The following is a 20167-nucleotide window of genomic DNA, read 5'->3' as shown; positions in this document are numbered from 1 at the left end:
TGCGGGTCCTCTTTGCAACTCGACCAACTGGGTCTCAGCAGAAGCAAAGAGCAGCTGGCCAATTTCTGTCTCACATACAGCAACTCCTGGGAAATACCCTGTTCCTTCCTGCCCCCCTTCTTGGGATGGCAGACTGGGCACATCGCCCGGGGAAGTTCAGCTCCGCCCTTTGGCGGGTGACATGTGGCTCCACATGGCCTCTTACCTTGGAAAAACTGCTGCTGACACAAAACTCCTGAGATCCAAAGCGCTGGCAGTCACCTGTCGTGGACTCCTCATCAGAAAGAGGTGCTCTTCTAGCATGGGAGACACAACCACAGAAGGACCATGAGGCTAGTCTTTGGGCCACCACTACCTTCGGCAGAATACTTCCTGCCTGCCTGGGTTCCCATAAAACCACTTCCCTTGGTGGCTTGGAGGAAATCACAAGGAACTGCGGGGGACAAGTCAGAAGCCAGAGCCTCCAAGCCCAGCTTTGCAAATTCCTGCAAAGGAGCCCAATTTGACTAGACTACCCTCCTTGGGCTGTGTATCCTGTTCTCTGGGGCTCTCAGCAGGAGTGTGGAAGATGGCCTGGCACCTTTGCTTTGTCCCGAGCTTACCTGTCAAGGTGACCATCCAGGAGGTACTGGGCATTGCCAAAAGGGGAGAAGTGAATCACAGAAGATCTCAAAAGGCATGCAAACCAGTCTTCTCTTAAGTGCAATCTTATTTTAAGTCTATAACGGAAGCTGGCTGCAGGTATCATAAGGGTAATCCTTTTCTAAAACAAATAGCCACCTCCATTGTGTGTCATGTTCTAAATCTGAATCATCACCTATTCACCTGATGGGGTTGCCTAGAGTGGATACACATTTATTAGCGCATATAATGATACTGTTTCGAGGCCACTGGGTCACTGGGTGCCGAGGGGCATTTCAAGGACACGGCTTCTTTCCCTCCAGGGTACCTCTTCCCCTATTCTAAAGTACCACCGAGCTCCACCCAGCGCCTGCCCTCCTGCCTGCATCCCATGCCCTGCCAAGCTCCCCACTCGCCCCTTGTTCTCCCAGCACCGGCACGTTCACTCCCATCCCAAAGGGAGGTCTTCAAGGCCACGGACCTGAAATTCAAGTTGGTATATTGCAAAGGGAAGGGCCCAAGGCCAGAGAGCTGGGTCACAAAGGAGAAAAACCTAACTGAACCCCAACCTACTCAAAAAGTCTTCTCCAGGTTTTCTGTAAGAACCTTAAGGGGAAAAAAAAAAGACTAGGAGGGTGAAGTTGGAGAGAGGATAAACACCCACTAGAAGTTTAGTTTTTTGGATACAGCAGAAACCCCCCACTGTCTGCCCAAGGGAGGACACCGATGGGGCAAAAGCCCAGGTGAGCGGCTGAGTGGAAGGTCTGGGTAGAAGAACAAAGCTGCAGCAGAAGCGCTGTGGTGCAGTTCTGAGGGGGCGAACACGGGAATGCTCTGTGTGCCTCCAGGGAAGTGGACCGCCTTGGAGTTTGTCTCTCTTCCTCGCCTGTAGCTCTACAACAGCCCAGGAAGAAGCCAGCATCTGCCCCACCAGCCACCCTAGCCTAGGACAGTCCGGGAGCCTGCAGCCAACCCCCACAAAAGCGGGGAGGGTCCTGATAACTTCCTCCCTCTCACTGGAACAGGGCACCACTGATGGACTCCAAAATTGTACCTGGGCCAAGAGAAGCAAAAAAGGCAAGGAAGATCACTGCAGGCCTCTCCCCATCGTTTCAGGGCTCCAGGAGGGACTAACAAGGGAGGGGGGGATGTAGAGATCTGTTCCCTTTACAGGGCAGCTAGGCTGGTGGAAGTGGGAGGGTTCCACTGCTGGCGATGACTGTTGGTGACAAACAGAAATGACTGTAAGGACAGGCACAGGCTGGAGAGGCAGTCAGGGGTCTCGAGGAAGGGGAGGAAGGGGGGCCCTGAGGGAAAGGGAAAACATACTTGGACATCGGCTCCTGGGTGACCAGAAAAGCAAGCCCTACACCCAGCCTTGGGCCAGGGAGAAGCATGTTCCAATGAGACTGGCCAGCAACGGTTTTGGGAGAAGGGCCGTGGCAAGGGCAATGAGTGGCACTGCACCCCCTTCGCCAATTCCACCTGAGGGGCTGCAGGGGAGAGATGTTAGTTATTTCCATTCTTTCCTCTCCTGACCACATGGAGGGGAGCAAGCTGCCCTTGCTGGGCTCCCACCCTACATAAAATTACCTTGAACTGAACACAGAAAGCCCGCCCTAAAAGCAGCCACCTGCCTTCCAAGGCAGACCAGCAGAGCCAGCTGGCCCAGGGACTCTGGGAGCGGCAGCGGCAGTGGAAACAGCAGTCCTGGCTACTCCAGCCATGCCCGGGCCCAAGTGCCGGTCCCCGAGGCTCTGGGGAAACGTCGTATGGCCACGTTTCACATTCTCTGAGGAGAGGGGTGTGCAAAGCTAGGCAAACATTAAATTGCTCCATGGAGAGAGGAGCCTGGGACAGGAATAGCTTGTACAGGAGGGGTGCACAAAGAGAAGTGGGTCAACCAGGCAAGGTTAGGAGGGTGCAGGCGGCAGGGAGGAGGGAGCAGGGGTCAAAGCAGGCTTCAATCAGGACTGAAAATCAATCCCACCACTTCTTCCCAGCAGAGATGACCCTGGACTGTTGCGCTTCAGGCTTTGTTGAACTTAAACCAGAAATGACGATAACCTTTCAGGGCTGTTTTCCTAATTATGAAGGGCTAGCACCACTGTCAAACCAGAGCTTTTTTAGTGCCCATTGGGCCTTGACCACACCACACACATCAGGCTCCTTATATTCCAGCCCCTGCAGACTTTCCCTTCATTCCAGCCAGGGTCTTCCCAAACATACCGTGTGGGAAATACCAACCCTCACCTCAAACTCCTACCCATTCAAGCCCCGGCTCCGACATCACTGTGTCTGGAAAGCCTTCCCTTATTCCCTCAGGAAGTCTACCATTCTTGCATCTAGACTCCCACAGGGCCTTTATGTGCCACTCTGTAGCACTCACCACCAGTGTCCCATGACTGCTGGTTTGCTCTTGCTGGATTTAGTAAATGTTGGTTGGATGAAGGAATGAATGGATAGAAGAAAGGAACCAAGCAAGAAAACAGAGAGAGTTAGCCAGAGGTGTGACTACAGTCAGCCACCTGGGGCCCGCAGAAAGCTCCTGTCCCTGTCCCTGCAACTGTATCAGTCCTCCACTGCATCTCATGAAGCTGGGCAGTTTTCTCAAACAATTTTAAGAGTTAACCCCCATGTGCAGCTTTATACCCAAAATGTGTAAGTTCTACAAGTTGTAAAGGGCTGAGGAAGATGGTTTCTAAATAAGGTGAGATCACATTTCAGAAAGCAGCTCTAGCATGGCCTAGACTGTAGAGGAAGGCGACAATAAAGGGGAGATGAGATCAGAAGTGACAATGCTTAAAAGGTCATCTTAACCACTAGGCATATTTGGTAATTTAACATCCCAAAAAAGGTCCATAAAGAGGAAAAGGCAGGTTTGGGGCTCACTTCCTGTTCTTTCTCAGCAGGGATTTAGAATGGACAGTGAACCAAGGCAGCTTGTGCACTGATCTGTCAAAGGCTCTAAGTCCAGATCTCTGCATCCAAGGCTCAACAGCCTGTACAAGTTGCTGTTGCCGTGTTGCCAGTGAATGCTTACGCAAATCAATACCACCACCCTGCCTTCCCCCAGTCCGCCTCTTGGTCATTGTCTAAGGCCATAGCTCACATGCAAAGGAAAATATCTTTCTCATGCAGATCTGAGAGGAATTCTGTCTTATTTTCCTTAGTCCTGACTTTTATACTCTAAAATCAAATTCTGTCCATCTCTAACTTGTTCCTCAGTATAGAGAACATTAAACTATTAGTCACTAATGGCTTAAAAAAAAATAAAAAGGTCTCTTCTCCTAACCTGAGCCTCAGACAAGCACACACTTCTCCAGTTAAGAGTAGAAGAAAAAAGAAGATGCCCACAAAGACACACTTTCCTTTACCCTTCAAAATTACCAGGCTTCCCCCATGTGCACACACAGCCACACACACATTTCCAAGATTCACCCAAGGAAACACCGGATTTGAATCCTGGGAAAAGCTGTAACGGTCCGTGTTCTAGGGGACTGATCTGACGCATTTGGATTTAAACAGTCGATGGACTGAAACAACAGCTAAACACCAGCAAGCATGCCTTTTCTAAAAACGAGAGAGGCACTGCAACCAACACAAAGCTCTTTCTGTGGCCAAAGGTCATGAGAGTCAAATATAAAATCTGAAGGCCATTTTGGGTGTCCTTCCTACAGGGCATGATCAGTAAATGGCAGAGCTTGGTCAACCAAATATTTTGGTGAACAGAAGATTTAAAACACACACGGATTGGGCAGGCATCACCAACTCCCGATTCCATATGACAACTACATTAAGCAGTTGGATATTCCTGAGATACTTCATAAGGATCGCACTGTGAATCGTCATTAGCCTCGTGAGGCAGGAAAGCGCTGATCACCAGAATACCCACTAACAGTTCCCAGTATACAGCTGAATAATAAAACTGCCTTTCTTCCAGGCTTAGATCAAGGACCAAAAATATCTTATGCGTATCCTTGAGCACTGAACATGGATGCAGCAAAAAACTGCAATCGCCTGAGCTTCCCCTTACTCCACAGTCTGACAGTTCTTAATGAGTAGACAAATGTTAGTTGGCAAAAGGTCATTTGTTGGCCTCCTCACCTTCATCTGAACAGGGACAGCATGGCAGGGCAGGCCACTCACACGGCCCCAGCTCCAACCCATCCCAGGAAAATTAGAAACAACCGAAGCCTCTTCCCCAGGGTCCCTCTCAGGGCCCTGCCGCAACTGCCCCTCTGGTGAGTAGGGACCGCTCACTGGGGGCCAGCAATGGCCACCTTCCCAGCCTCCTCACCTCTCCTCGTTGATGCCACACATGCGAATCCGGTCAGAACTGGTCCAGTTGTGCACGCCGCTGTAGAGTGGTGCTGTCGAGATCATGACAGCCACTCACCACCAGATAGGACCTGCTGTGGCCACTCCCCCTAAGGAAAAAGAACTCCAAAAAATCAAAACTCCTAACAGGGACAGCTGCTTGAGCCACCTTTAACAGGGAAACATTTAAATAAAGGCAATTATAGCACCCAAATGGTAACACAGTCTCTCCCACAAGCCAGGCTGCTATGGAAAATTAAGGTCCAAATGGGGATGAGGGCACCGACTTTCCAGGAATTCATAGGTTTTGGGATGGAGACAAGGATGCTGTTAATCACCTAGAGTGATTTTTAAATTATCTTAAAGACAGATATACTTGAGTGTTCGAGGAAATTCAATCTATTCCAGACAAACGAGATGACAGTATATTTTTCCACACACATTTAGCCTAACCAACTACAATTAGAGGGTGTTCCCATATATGAACAATGCGTTGAAAGACTACTGGGGATCTTTTTCTCATCAACTCTCGAATCCATGGGTACTGAAGTATTGAGTGACGTACCAATTTAAGTTCTCCAGAGGAAGCACATGCTTTCTTTAAGAGCCCTTCAAAAATACCCTATTCTGATTTCGACTTGGGAGTTAATATAGATATAACACACATATTTAAGCTGGTTTAAACTCCCTCAAAATCAGATGCAATACTCCTTGTACTCTGACCACAAACAAGCAAACAAAGAAAAAACAATGTTCCACCACAAACCACACATTGCTGTCCTTGTCCCTTTCTATCAGTCTTGTCATCCCCATGACCTACCACCCCCTTCAGCAGCTAATGTCCAGCTGTTGCTGTAGACAACCACTGCACAGCTAATTCACCTTCTAAAGAAAATGAGGCATCAAGAAGAAGAGGTTTACCCAATGAGCTTGTCTTGAGACCCTTGAACTCCCGAGTTAGCTAAAAGTCTTCTTCATCGAAGCTCAACTGAACAGAACCCTCCAGTGATCAGAATCTTTTGTTGTTCTCCACTTTCCCAAGAAGTAAATCAGCACAATATAGTCATACCCTGGGTCTGTTTTGCTTATTCTTTATATAATTTTCAGAGACTGTCCATATTCAACACAAGGGCACTTACTCATCCAACAAATACTTATTGAGCTCCTACTATGTGCCAGCTCTGTCCCAGGTACTGGGGATTCAACAACTACCGAAAAGACCCCAAATCCCTGCCTTCATGGAACTTATATTCTCGTGAGATGAGACAGACAACACACATGTTAAATGACTCCTGTTATAGGAGGACAGAAGATGGTATAACACAGGGGAAGGGGCATGGCGATGGTCAGGGGGGTGCAGAATGGGCTACAGTTTTGAAAGGGGGTAATCGGCATAGGCCTTGCTGAGAAGGAAACATTTAAACATCCTGAAGGAAGCGAAGGGGTGAGCCATGTATCTATCTGGGGGAAGAGCATTCCCGGTAGAGGGAACCATCTATGCAAAGGTCCCAGGGCAGGAGGCTGCAAGCTAAGATCAAGAAAGAGCCAGAGGCCAGGTGGCTCGTGCAAGGGAGGAAGGCAGTACCAGGACAGCAGAGCCACAGCCCCCCATTCTCTTCCTGGTCCTCACCCTCTCCCTCTCTCCACAGCACAGCTTACTGCTGCCCATGCCTTTCTTTGTATTTGCCCCTCTCTTGGCTTTCCTGACCCAGTGCCTGTTTGCTTCTCTAGGGCCTTCTCTCTCTCCACCCACCCCAGAACCCTAGCCCTGGTCTTGCTTGGTCTCTCCTCACCTCTGCCAGCCCCCATCTCTTCCCCCTACCTCTTTTCCTCCCTACCTCCATCTCTCTCTCTCTTTCCCTTCCCCTTTCCCTCTAAATTTTTTTCCTTTTCCTCTCTATTACTCCTCCTCACATCCCTCTTCCTCCTATTATTCTCCCAGCTGTCTCTCTCTTCCCCTCTTCCTTGCTTCTCTTCTCCCTCTCTCCCATCTCTCTTGGTGCAGTCTGCACTCCTCCACCTTCCTCCCCTTCCTTGCTCTGATCCTTTCTCCCTTTCTTTCCTCATTCTCCGTTTCTCTCTGGCTCCCTTCTCGCTTCCCTCTCCTCCTCCTCCTTCCCTTCTTCCTTCCCCTTGTGCCCCTCTCCCCTCTACTCTTTGTCCTTGCCTCAGTCTTCAGTCTCCTTTTCTTGTCTTTCCGTCTCCCTCTGTCTCTCTTGCCCTCCTTCTGTCTCTGTCTCTCTAGCTCAGTCTGGCTCTCATTGGCTCTTCCCTACCCCACCTCTCTCAGTGTGTGTGTGTGGGGGGGGGGGGGAGGGGGGTGCATGTGAACCCTGCCCCTCCTTCTCTCCAGCTCCAGAGCTCCCCCAGTTGCAACTCTTCCCTTCCCGCACCAAAGGCTCCCAAATCTGTATCTCTAGCCCTGACCTCTCTCCTTAGACCCAGACCAGAATTTCCAGCTGCTAGCAACTCACTGTTAATTGGATGTCCACCGAGCCCCTCAAACTCAATGTGTCTCAAACCGAACTCATTATCTGTTCCCATAAACCTGCTCCCCACCCCCCACGCCCAGCATGTTTCCTATCTTAGTTAATGGCACCACTATCCCCCCCCCCGAAATTTCAGCAGTGTTATCTTCAACTCCTTCTCTCCCCCCACCATCGCTGCCCACAGCCAATCAGGAGTCAAGCCTTAATAATGCCATCTCCATCCTCTCCTTCTGCCCCTCTTGCCACCACCCTGATGCAGGCCCTCATCATCTCTCACCCAGAATATTACAATAGCCTCTTAACCGGTCCCTCTGCCTCCAATTTCTTGATTTTACAATCAGTTCATCTTCTAAAGCACCAACTCGATCACATCACCCCCTCCTTCCTCAAAAGCTTTCAGTAGCTTTCCTGTCTTCAGAATCAAGCCCAAATTTCTTAGCACAGCATTCCGGGCCCTCCCTGACCTGGCCTCAAACCTCCTCTGGCCTCCTCTTTGGCCACATCCTGCTATCTCCCTGTGGCCTCTGCCATCCCAGCTCCTGACCCTTCCCTGAACAGATCATCCAGTTTCAGGACTTTGCTGTTTCCTCACCCTGAAATGGCTTCTCCTATGTCCCTCCTCCTCTCTCTGTCACCCCTCAAAGCCTGGCTTAAATGTCATCATGTCACCTCCCCAGCCCCAGCCCCTGATCGGTTAATTCTTCCCTCTCTGGTTCTCCTCAAATGTTTCATTCCTACCTCTCCCACAGCACCAATGACCCAACCCATACTCTTCTCTGTGGTGTGGTTAGCTGGGGGTGTGGCATGTCAGTCTCCCCCACCAATCAAGCTACTTAAGGTAAGAAATACCATCTTTTCTGTCTCTGGTTCCTCTGCAATGTCTTACTGATAGTAAGTACTCAGTAAATGAATCCTGGATGAAGAATTGAGGTGATGACCCTGAGAAATTACAAGAAACAAAATCAACCCCCCCAACATGTCCGCCAGGCTTAGTTACCATAGAAAACAATGCTGTCCTTCACTGAAAGCACCACGCATTGCCCATAGCACACCCTTCGCAGCTGCCCCATTCCAGCATAGTTCATCTTCTCTGAGCTACTTTGCACCTCTGTAAATTGCAGGTAACTGATGGATATGCAAACTCTGTCTTGTCCCATACAGTTTGGATTGACTTCCCTCCCCATTGTGGAAAAACCAGTTTGCCTCCATTTGCAATTCAATTCCTCCACCCCATATAAATCTGTGCTTTTGGACTTTTTCTTTGAACCGGCTCTAACATCTGTCTGGTTCCCTTGTTGATTAACAGTAAAACAAAATCTTTAACGCGTGTTCATTTTTATATCTGTACGAGACTCATGATTTTACCATTTTCTGAAAATCATCCTTAACATTCCTAAGACAGTTATGTGGGTTAACACATAATTTTAGAAAGATTTCAGCAAGGGGTAAGACAAATGGATGGACTGTCTGCTTCAAATCAGTTAATTGATTTGATTCCCTAAACATCCTGGTCAATCAAGTTTTGACTTTTTCTTAGAATATCTTGGAACATCCCAGTTCAAGAAACAACAGCTCAGGGGGCCGCCTGGGTGGCACAGCAGTTAAGTGTCTGCCTTCAGCTCAGGGCGTGATCCCATGTGATCCCAGGGTTATGGGATCGAGCCCCACATCAGGCTCCTCCGCTATGAGCCTGCTTCTTCCTCTCCCACTCCCCCTGCTTGTGTTCCCTCTCTCGCTGGCTGTCTCTATCTCTGTCGAATAAACAAATAAAATCTTAAAAAAATTTTTTTTAAAAAAAGAAACAACAGCTCAGGGGCACCTGGGTGGCTCAGTGGGTTAAGTGTCAGACTCTCGATCTCAGCTCAGGTCTTGATTTCACAGTCATGAGTTCGAGCCTACATTGGGCTCCACGCTAGGCATGGAGCCTACTTAAAACAAAACAAAACAACAGCTCAGCCTGTTGACCAATACACCAGGTACTTTTAAAAAATCTTTTCTCCCTATGAAGCATTAGAAGAGTCAAGCAATGAAAGGGGTCATACTTGCGTAAGATGAATTTTAACACAAAGTATAAGTTTTAGTGCCTATCTGAATACTTGTAGGCAGCAGATATAAGTCAGTCACCATTGCTTTTTCACTCTGGGGTTTATTTTTGTTCTATTTAGAGGGGATTAGTTGTTTGTAGGGCCTGGGACAGAAATCAGAGTTGGGGGGAATGAATCCTGGCATGTGAAAACAGAACATATAAAATATCACCACCTAGATAAAAGGGTTTTTAGACCCCCCCAAAACCACAATAACAACAATAAAAAGAAAACGAAGTAAAAACCAAAATAATTACCAGACAATACCACACATTTTAGGACTACCTGGAAGTACCCCCATTTTCACAAGATTCTGAAGACAGGATATTTGCTTCACCTTGGCTTCCCACTCTTCTGTTTGAAATTTCCCGGAGTAGCCCGTTCCTATGTAGAGCCCACTACTGCTATTAACAGTAGTCTCTGCAGAGGAGGGGAGGAAAGAGGTAGATATCACAGATAAGAGGACACTGAGCTAAGTGGTCTACATAGGAAGGCAAGACTGGTCCTCATGAGCCAGAGAGTAAGCAAAGGGAACTTCTAAAGAGGCACTGATGGTGTCAATGTCCACACAGGATGGGAGGAGTCAAGATGGCCAATGTACACCAGTGTCTCCCAAGCCAGAATCACCAAGGAGCTCATTCAAGATACAGATTCATTAAGTCCAAGCCCTGGAGATTCCGGTCTACGAGGCCTAGCGTTTTGTTTCACCATTAGCATGTCCAATCAAATTAGCAACCACTCTTACTGTACACTCCTTCTCAGGAGAGGTGAGCAAAAAGGAAAAACCTTACAGACACACCACACTTGGTAGGTTCTGCTGGTGTGCACACTCGTGTACCGACTTCCTTCTGCTCACAGAGCCTGCACTCACGCGTGGTGTGCTTTCTCAATCTCTCTCTTGCTCTCTCCAATGGGAACTATCACATCAAAGGCTAAAGGCAAAGTTCCTAGGGAACTTCGAAGAAACCTGGTAATCCTGAGTGACCCAGGAAGCATGGGCACAAAGATACGGAATACCTCAAAGGATTTTCCCACATATCACAACCATGTAATTGTTAAGAAATGAACAGCTGCATGGCCCTAGAATCAAATGCTGGTCACTGCCCGGAAGGCAGTGGGACCACTGTGAGCTATCCCACTTTGGGGGGAAAAACTCGAAAGACAGATTCAACTCAGTGAGAACAAAGGAGAGCACATGCTCCACCAGCCCAACCTGGTGATCAGCAGGGCTTTTAAAATAAAGAAATACAATGTTTCAATTTAGCAGGTACATGTATACACACTTAAGTAGAGGGACTGACCAATGTGCAAGGGGATGAATCCAGGGAGCAGACAGCAGAGAGCAGGCAGTCAGATACAATCAGCACACTACAAAACAGGGGAAACCAAAAAGAAAATGGACTAACAGGAGAGCAGTAACTTTAAAATGGTGAAAATAGCAGCTAAGCTGAGGGTGAGCAGATAGAAGACAAACCATAATGAAGCAGAGATCTTTCCCCAAAAAAATCCAAAAGAAAAAGAATAACTGCTAGAAGACAAGGGCAGGTGTGAAAGGCATAAAAGAGAAGCCCACAGAATATAAGAACCAAAAGAGAAAAAATGAAATAGGGGAACCTGAAATATTTCACCATCACGGGCCAAACTGAAACACTGTGGGGAAGCACTGAACACAGACATTTTAGAAAAGTTTAGAGAGAATATGTTATCATAAGGGGAAGAACATCACATTATAATCCAAGTCAGGGTTAGGGGGAGCTGGTAATAGGGGATGGGCAGCACTAAAGGCTCAAAGGAGATTTTGCCGATTGGGTGGACATTTTTTGTTTTGTTTTGAAATGAAGATGCCAAAACAAGCAGATTTCACAACAACTACAAGCAAAAGTATGGTCGTCGTGCGAATGAGGAAGGGAAGGACACGAAAGGAGGTAATACAGCATCTATCTGACAAAATGTCTCTACCTTGGTAAAATGCTAACCTTGAAAATGGCTGGACAGGGTGTTTATCCAGTGAACAAGTTCCCCAGAATCACGTAGCTTCCTCTGGGGCCAAAGACCCCCTATGTGCAGAACAATTGGCACTGGCAACAACTAAGCCCTTTATGCGTAGCATGAAACCTGCCCATTTATTCATGGCTGGACTCTTACCATCCAGCCAATAAATTAGAAATTCAAGATTAAGAAGGTCTCAGTTAAACTAAATCTGGTAGTACTCCCCCAGGCTTCTTTTGGTTCACATTGTCTGTTGACCTGGAAGCAATTACGATTTTAAAAAATGAAAGAGCCGGAAAATATTCTTCTTGAAGCCTGGCCCTGAATCTGTCCTCAAGAGAATAGGCGTGGCCAGTAGACAGTTTAAGGAGGGTTGGGTCAGCAATGACTAATGTGTAAAGAAAACCAACTTTGAGACCTATTGCTCCAACAGAAATCCAGAGCTCTGGGTAAAGCTCCCATAAGACAGAGACATTCACATTCAAACCTCACAGAATCAAAGGAGAGGCCAGTCCATTACCCCACTTTGGGAAAAGCAGCATCTAAGGCACCCCCAAGGAGATCCAAGAGACCACTGACATTTAGATCCTGGGGCTGAAGGGAAGAGGCCAGGACTACCACCTAGTCACTGAAGTGCCTTTACAGAGAGGTCAAAACGTCTCAAAATCAGTGTTTTCAATAGGAAAGTGTATACAAACCCAACCAGGATAACTTTACCTGGCTTTAGATATGGAATGCTGACCACAGACCTTACTTACCCTCCCTGTCGCTCTGCCTTCTTCCATGTATACTCAACAGGAGACTAATGCTCCTGTTTTCCCTACTTAATCATATATCCCAAACCTCACGCCCTAATAAGGGAGTTCTCCCAATGTAAATTGTCCTAATTTAATGATTTCCCATATAAAAGTATTCTAATATTCTCCACAGGCTTTCCCTCTAATATCTACATCCCCTCACCTCTTCCTATCATTAACCAAGTATCATTCCTTGAAACTCAAGAGTCCCTATATATGCCCCAATCACTTTACTTTGCCTTCCTTCATGCAGATTCCTCTACCACTACACACCACCACACACAAACACACACACACACACATACACTCAACTGGAAATAATCTGCTGGGCAACTGAAAGGAGGAAGGAGCCCTCTGCACTGTTCATTCCAGCCTTCTGCCTGACTAATCTACTGTAGCACTTTCTAGTTCCCCTGGGGTTTTTTTTCTACCAAATATTGCTACTGGTTCTACCCCAAGGGATAAGTCTTATAGGAGCCATTGCATCCTCTTCCCAGATACATTTTATTCTTCTACTTACCAAAAAGACTAAGTAGTTGCCTGCACACAGCTCTAGTTTGGACACCTTCATAGACTCTTCGGTACCTCCATGTTTAAAAACCTGGCCTATAAACATTTATGAGACCGGATACAAAAGAATTTTAACTATCTGTTAAACACATGAGCGCTTACTCATTCAAATGAATGTAGTTACCTCCAAAGTAGACACCTTGGGAGGCTAGATGTTCATCTCAATAGAGTGGCCAGGGCTTGCGACCTCCCTGAAGCTAGCTCTTCTGTGAATATTACCACCCCAACCCTTTCCAATCCAAACCATACCCTTTCTCAATCTCCTCACTAGTATTGGATCCCCACTCATTCAGAGACAATTTGATGTTTTGAAACTGCCAAAATCCATTCAGAGCCATCTAGTCACAAAGCAGCAACACCCTTGAAGAGTGATATAGTCTACTATCCACAGCCTAAACTGAGTGTGTGTGTTGGGGAGGGGGTTGGGAGAGCATTTTCAGCCCCTGCTTGCCAGCCATCTCAGGTACCTCATTATGTCCATTTACTATGTGATCTGCAAAATGGGAATAAATGAGTCCTTACTTAAAGTTGAGAATAGGAGGCGCCTGGCTGGCTTAGTTGGGAGAGTGTGCGACTCTTGGTCTCAGGGTCGTGAGTTCAAGCCCCACATTGGGCGTACAGCTTACTTTAAAAAAATGAAATAAAATATAATATAATATAATATAATATAATATAATATAATATAATATAATAAAACTGAGACAAGCACAAATACCCTTAAAAGGAACAAAGGTAATCAATTCCAATAATGAAGGTGGCAAAAAGCAAAAGTTTTAATCTCTCACTCACATTTTCATACCACCCATTCGTTTTTACCCCTGCCATAGTTTTTTCCTGTTATTACTTCCATCTCCTGCTGTATGGAAGGAATTTTGCCCCATTTAAGGAAAACACCTCATCATAGCTTTATACTAGACCTAGGATCTAGCCATAAGATTTTATATAACTTCTAGATGTCACCGATATCTAGAAAACCTAAGCGATCACCATGAAATTAATCAGTCCTTTTCAAAATGCAAAGCCACCTCAAAATGGCACTCTAAGTTACTAGGATAATTTTTGTTTTTTAGCACTTCTCATTTCTCCTAGATCAAAATGAAGCATTGGTTTTCCTCAGTCTTGGTCTTCAGCAGAACCATGTGAGTATTTGGTGTGTCTTTCACCCTCCAAAGTTGAATCACTGCAATCTGAGACCTGAATCCCTTCTGGGATGCTTGTGTGTCTTCCGTGCCATGGACTGTGGCGGTGGCCCTCGGGCGTCTCCATTTCAGTACACGGCATTCGTGATAAGGATTTTTTCATCTAAAGAGAATTCCTCCTCACCGAACTTTTACCCTTTTTTTTTTTTTAAGTCTCCTGGACCTCTCACACAAATATTTGGAAAGGCCATTATCAGACTTTTTTTCTACTCTCTCCAGACTATGGGCTCAACTCATTTTGTATAAATTACTCATATACACATATATATACACACACACATACATATATATTTAGCATACTGTATGTATAATATACAGTATGTACATATAATGTGTGTGTGTATGTCCATACACACAATGACCTCACAGAGTTTCAAACTCTCAGTACTGACTCATCCTCCTACCCATCTATAGGTTCCCCAAGGCTAGAAAGAATATTTTCTGCTTCTTTTACTAGCCACTCCCAATAGTGTCTAGCATGATACAAGGCATACAATATGTGCTCAGTAAATACTTGTTAAACTACTGGGAAAAACGGAAATTCTCTCTAGGTCACATGGAAAGCAAGAATCCCATGAAAAAAGCACTGGGTCTGTGGATGCCTTTTACTTCCCTTGCTCTCTCATAAACTTTCTCTTCTTTCTTTTCCTTGCTTCTACAACAAAGACAATCATAGAAATAAAATCGGGCCAGGACAAAACAACAAAGTCAACTTCCAATTATCTAAGTGTGGTTTAGCCACAGCTAATTTTTAAACCCAGCCAACTTATGGACTGCCTTCTGCCACTTATAGGAGATGTGTATGCAGGGAACAACTCATTTTAATGTCTGCCTAAGCAGAATATAAATAGGAAGGTGAATCTGCTGGGTAGCAGGGGCAGGTAGAGAATAACAATCCAAATCCACGCCAAAAAGAAATTATTAATTTGTTAACTGATCTACTGTTTTAAATTGGCCTGCTATCACTCTCTCCCTATATTGGCATAGCTGACTGTTGGCATCAAAGTCCACTCTGGCTGCAAAAAGGATCTCTATTTTATAGCCCATATTTCTTTTCGGTGTTCAGAAGTTTGGTTTGGTGATACCTGAGCTATTCAAAACATGTTTTCTCCCATCCAATCGCTGATGAACATCCTTGTCATAGAGCCATACAAGACCCAGGCTCTATCTACCAGCCTTCGTGGAACTTCCAGATGTCAGAGACATCTGGAAAGCCCAACCAGTCATAATTAAATACAGCAGCCCTTTTCAGAGAGCAATGGTTTTTTAAAATGTCACCCTAGTAAACTACACTTGGGTCATTTTTTAAGCATGGCCCAAAATGTCCCCTGAAGTTTCAACTGGATATACAGTCTTCAGTTCCTGCCCTAAAATACTGAGCAGAGTTACAGCACAGCTGTTGAAGAAGCTGCCACTTCCACCTCAAAGGTGGATGCAATAATGGAGTGATGAGCCAAGCCATTTCTTCCTACCACATTGTAAATGCTAATTATGTACTAATACAACAGGAATATGGAGAAAGAGCACAGAGAATCAAGATATATGGGGAGTGCTCAGGAGCCATCGATAGTTTTAATTCTGTCTCCATGTTTACCGTAAAGTAATAAAAAAGGTAACAGGACTCAATGGAATCAGAAAAACTAGATTATAATAACAGATGTCATTTATTAGGCTCCTGCTATGGACCTGGTCTGCCATGTAGATATCATCTTATGCAATCCTCATAGTCTTGTGAGACTGGGATCTTCATATCCATTTTATAGATGAGAAAACTGAGGCTCAAGAGAGTTGAGTGATTTGCTTCCTGTCACGCAGCTAGGAAGTAGAAGAGCAGGGACTCTAACTTAAGGCAGTATGTCCCCAAAGCCCTCCAGGTAATTCTGAGACATGCTAAAGTTTGAGAACCACTGCAAGATACTAACCTGTACAAGGAGCGACCAAGTTAAACTGAGTAAAGCCTCGTCATCACAAGACACCTAATCACCTCATGGATCCAGGTAGAGAGTACACTGACTCATCCTGGGGATCAGAGTCATGTACAATACACTTCTCTATAGAACTTGGAAAAATGAAAGTCGGCTTGTTTTCCTTGTCCCCGGACACCAACATTATAACAAAACTTGACTGTACCCTTAAATGGCCCTAACACTAAGATTTCTAGGCATACCTTAGCAATGAGGTAACCAAATTTTGTTTCTTAGCCGACAATCGACAATCGGTAAAGAAGCCTGAAACACAAAGCTTTGCTGCCCCTCAGTACTCTTAATTCTTCACAGACGCTTAATTTAAGATCTTCTTAAAAATCCAAATGAAGACGTATCCTGCCTCACATACTCTCAAAGAATAAATCTGAAAATTACCACATTTTACAAATAATAAATCATCGCTCTTCAAATTCATCACAATTCATTGACCAAGGAAAATATGACCTTGACATGCAGCCTGCAGCCACTTTTTAAACAATTATCCATTTTTTAATGTTTTATGGGGAAAGGGTGGCTTTGGCTTAAAAAAGAAAAAGAGGGAAACAGAACAGCACATTTGAATTATGGGGATAGAAGCAGAGTTAAATTTTACTCTTGACCAGAATTCAACTTCAGTTCACCAAAGAAAGTTTTCATCATGAAAGACCGCTTTCAAGTTATGAACAGTGGGAAAGGGTACGATTTAGAAAGAGAACAGTTTCTACATTACTTTAAGGATAACCATTCAAAAACTGGCATTAAGAAAGCCTAGTTAGTATGTGAGATTATGTAAAATACTGTACTAGCATCCTAGTGGCCGAAAGGCAGATTACCTATTACCTCCCTCTTTGGTTATCCTGACGCTAAACCTTCTGGCAAGCATAGACTCATACCTAACTGGAACTCCAGCATTAAAAAATTTCCTTTCAGGGGCGCCTGGGTAGCACAGCGGTTAAGCGTCTGCCTTCGGCTCAGGGTGTGATCCCGGTGTTATGGGATCGAGCCCCACGTCAGGCTCCTCCACTATGAGCCTGCTTCTTCCTCTCCCACTCCCCCTGCTTGTGTTCCCTCTCTCGCTGGCTGTCTCTATCTCTGTCGAATAAATAAATAAAATCTTTTAAAAATAAATAAATAAATAAATAAAAATAAAAAATTTCCTTTCCTTCTGAAAACTCGAAGGTCTTGGGTAATCATCAGTGGCTTGTCCCCTTTCCCATCTGCTTTATCCCAACAATGCCCACTTTCCCCAAGGCTCTCTGTTCCACTCTAGTTAGTGTTCATTTTCCCACCCAGCTTAACCATGAACTCCTCCTCTCTCCATCCCAGATGCTGGCTGATGCTGGAAAACAGCTCTCTACCCCACTATGGCCATTCCATTCCATCTCAAATTAAGCTCAGCCTAGAATCAATGAACCAGTCCAGATGCCCAACCCCTGATTAGCTCTTCTCCTCCATGCGCCCACCCCACCCTCCAGTTCTGGCCCAAGGCTCTAAGGCCACTGTTCTTTATCCTGTTTCACTCTGGAATTTCCATAATTCACCTCCTTATATCTAGAATTCCTTCCACTTGCAGACTGGAAAAACTGGTGTATTCCCACTTTCAACTTCTTTCAAGGCCATTCTACTTAGGTCGGTAAATTCCTTCCCCCATCCAGTACGCTTATTTTAGTCTGAACTTTCTAACTAATGCTTTGACTTGTAAGCTCTGGATCTCAGCTCACCTCTGCTTCCTGGGCCCTCCCAGGACAAGAGCTATCAAAGGCAACTTTTTACCTTCCCTGACACTCACTCCACATGACATGTAAATAAACACCTTCTTCCTTTGGCTCTTTACTCCACCCTCTTCCACATTCTGCATTTTTTTTAGCCTATATACTATCTCTAAATTCTCTATTTCCCTATGGGTAAATATATGTATACTCCTTCCTACATCCCAGTTTCTCTCCAACCCTATTTTTACCCAAGATCGTCCTTTCTCTTGCACCAACCGTAGTGATTCTAGCATGAAAGTGTAAAGAGCCTTAAAGGTTCTTCAGACTTTACTTTGGAAAAACTCAGCCTGGAATTTTCAGGGTTCCACTATTTCCTTAGTTGGCCCTGACATGAGACCAGTGATGATCACTTTTCTTCCCCCTTCTCTGACTAAACAACCCTCTTTCCGACTTTTCTTTTTGCCTTCCTTTTTTCTAGTATTCAAGTCCTTTTCTCCCATAATTGTGTTCTTCTAAAAGAAGCCCCTCTCCAAAACCCATAATCCCGACTCATCATGTGAGATTCTCTGCCACCTGTACTAAACATTTTTTCCTATGTAGTGAACTATAGCATGAATAAAGCAAAAAGACCCCTGGATGAAACCCTTTTTGCTTCCCCCCAAAAAAACTCTAGGCCCCTGGGAGTCTATGCCCTACCAGCTCTGGGTAATCAGAACAGCCAGATCTCTGAGCGCCCTTGGTGCTGCCACCATTTCCTCTGGAACTCCCCTCCACTCTGCCCAATCCAGACTCCAACAACAGAACTTGCCAGGGACTTAAGCTTTCATCTGTCCTATCCCAATAATTTGCTGTCTTTTCCTTATAGCCTATTCTAAAGAAACAGTCCTCCTTAACCCCTTCCTCCATCAAAGACTCTCAAAGCCAGAACAGAAAGAACCCTTGCTGCATAGCTAATAACAGGGTCAGCCTTCTTAAAGTCAATTTGAATCAGGCTCTGTGCCCAATGGCCTGTGCCTCTTGTCCTCCCCATCTATCCCAAAGGCAGCTGCCCCAGTTACCTTATCAAAAGATGAGTCTGCCTATCAATAGCCACATGTCTTACTCAAAACGACCATTTCCCTCCTAAACTCTATCAACCTTCAGATTCTCTTGAGTCACCAAGTCCCCTGCTCCTCCTAGCTCCCCCAGTCTATCTTACTAACTTTGCCTCTCCAACAAAATTTTACAGGTTCCTTCCCCAAACTTTTGCTTCTATTTGGAGCCTCTGGGTGATTTTTGGGATTGGGTTATCCCATTTAATCCCCACTGGAATCCTCCAAATTTCTTTCCTATGTACTGTCCTCTTCAGTACCACATGGTGACATCGCCATCCAATTTGAGTACCCCTAAACCCTCTTCCAACTCCCCCAAAATAAAGATCCCTCTATCCCAACATTCAAGGACAGGTCAGGTAAACAGAATGAGATGACCCTTAAAGACCCTTCCAACCTTGGGATTTTATCATAACCCTAATCCACTTCCAACACCAAATGCATCCCCTGTTCATTTCCCCCAACGTTTCAGCAGCGTGACTTTGAGAAATAGCCTTCTAAGTTGAAAGAGCCATGCGGCCAACCAGGATAACACTATCCTACAACTGCACCCCTTGAAGTCTCACCAAAGATTTTTGCAACTGTACTCTACCTCTGTGCTGCGGGGACGACCTCCAAATTGCCTTGAGAGTATTCAGCTGTCGCACGAAGTTAGCAGGCCCCCTTCCCACTCTCGCGTAAAGAGCCCCTAAACCCAGGGCTAGAGGCATCCTCGCCAAGCGACGCCTGTCCTTACTGTCTATTCTAGGAGACACCAAGAATGAATAAGTATCACCACATCGACAGCTTCCTACAGCCAACACTGAAAATTTCAAAACAATAAAACAAAAACAGCGCTTGCACTGAGGGAGGGGGGAGGTGCAGGCGGAATAGAAGGGCACCTCCACTGGCCTGGGCTGTTGGCCTCCCAGGTTTGCAGTGTGCTTCCCTCTCGCCTTTCCCCTCAACCACGTCTTTCCCTACAACAGTCTCCCGCCCCTCCATAACACGAAATCCCCAGCCGAGGTGCAGTCGGCTCCTCCCAGTCCTACCCCGGACGTCCCTCCGGCCCAGCCTTCCCCTCGGCGGGACCCCGGTGAGGAGGGCCCCCTCCACCGTCCAGTTCACCTCCCTGTCCCTTCCCGGGCCTCTGGGCGCCCCTGCAGGGCTCTGTCCCGAAGCAGAACCTCGAGGAGCCAAGCCCACGAGGCCCGTCGCGGGACCCACCCCCCCTTCCTTCTCCCAGCACCTCGTCCTCCATGCACCCGGCCCCCGGGGCTCTTCGTCGTCGTCGTCCGGGCTCGTACCGCCCCCCGTCGGGGGCTCCACCCCCCGCCTGCCCCCGCCCCCAG

General features: G+C 46.2%; 1 protein-coding gene across 7 annotated transcripts in view; it reads right to left on the bottom strand.

Moving 5' to 3' along the window:
• BCORL1 (BCL6 corepressor like 1) overlaps positions 1-20167 on the bottom strand; it is a 61952-nt gene that overhangs the window by 37946 nt on the left and 3839 nt on the right. For 6 of the 7 annotated variants that reach the window (XM_034648945.1, XM_034648947.1, XM_011224129.3 and 3 more), the window contains 2 exons: positions 4922-5051; positions 206-296 (listed from right to left, as the gene is read on the bottom strand). In XM_034648945.1, coding sequence (XP_034504836.1) covers positions 206-296; positions 4922-5007 — 177 coding nt within the window. In that variant the 5' untranslated portion in view covers positions 5008-5051. Of the gene's footprint in view, positions 1-205; positions 297-4921; positions 5052-20064; positions 20101-20167 lie in introns of those variants that run through there. The other variant, XM_034648948.1, reaches the window with a different exon arrangement.

This window comes from Ailuropoda melanoleuca, chromosome X (genome assembly GCF_002007445.2).
Source record: "Ailuropoda melanoleuca isolate Jingjing chromosome X, ASM200744v2, whole genome shotgun sequence".
NCBI lineage: Eukaryota > Metazoa > Chordata > Mammalia > Carnivora > Ursidae > Ailuropoda > Ailuropoda melanoleuca.
Note: the sequence above shows the minus strand (reverse complement) of the source record. Positions and strands in the feature narration are given on the sequence as shown.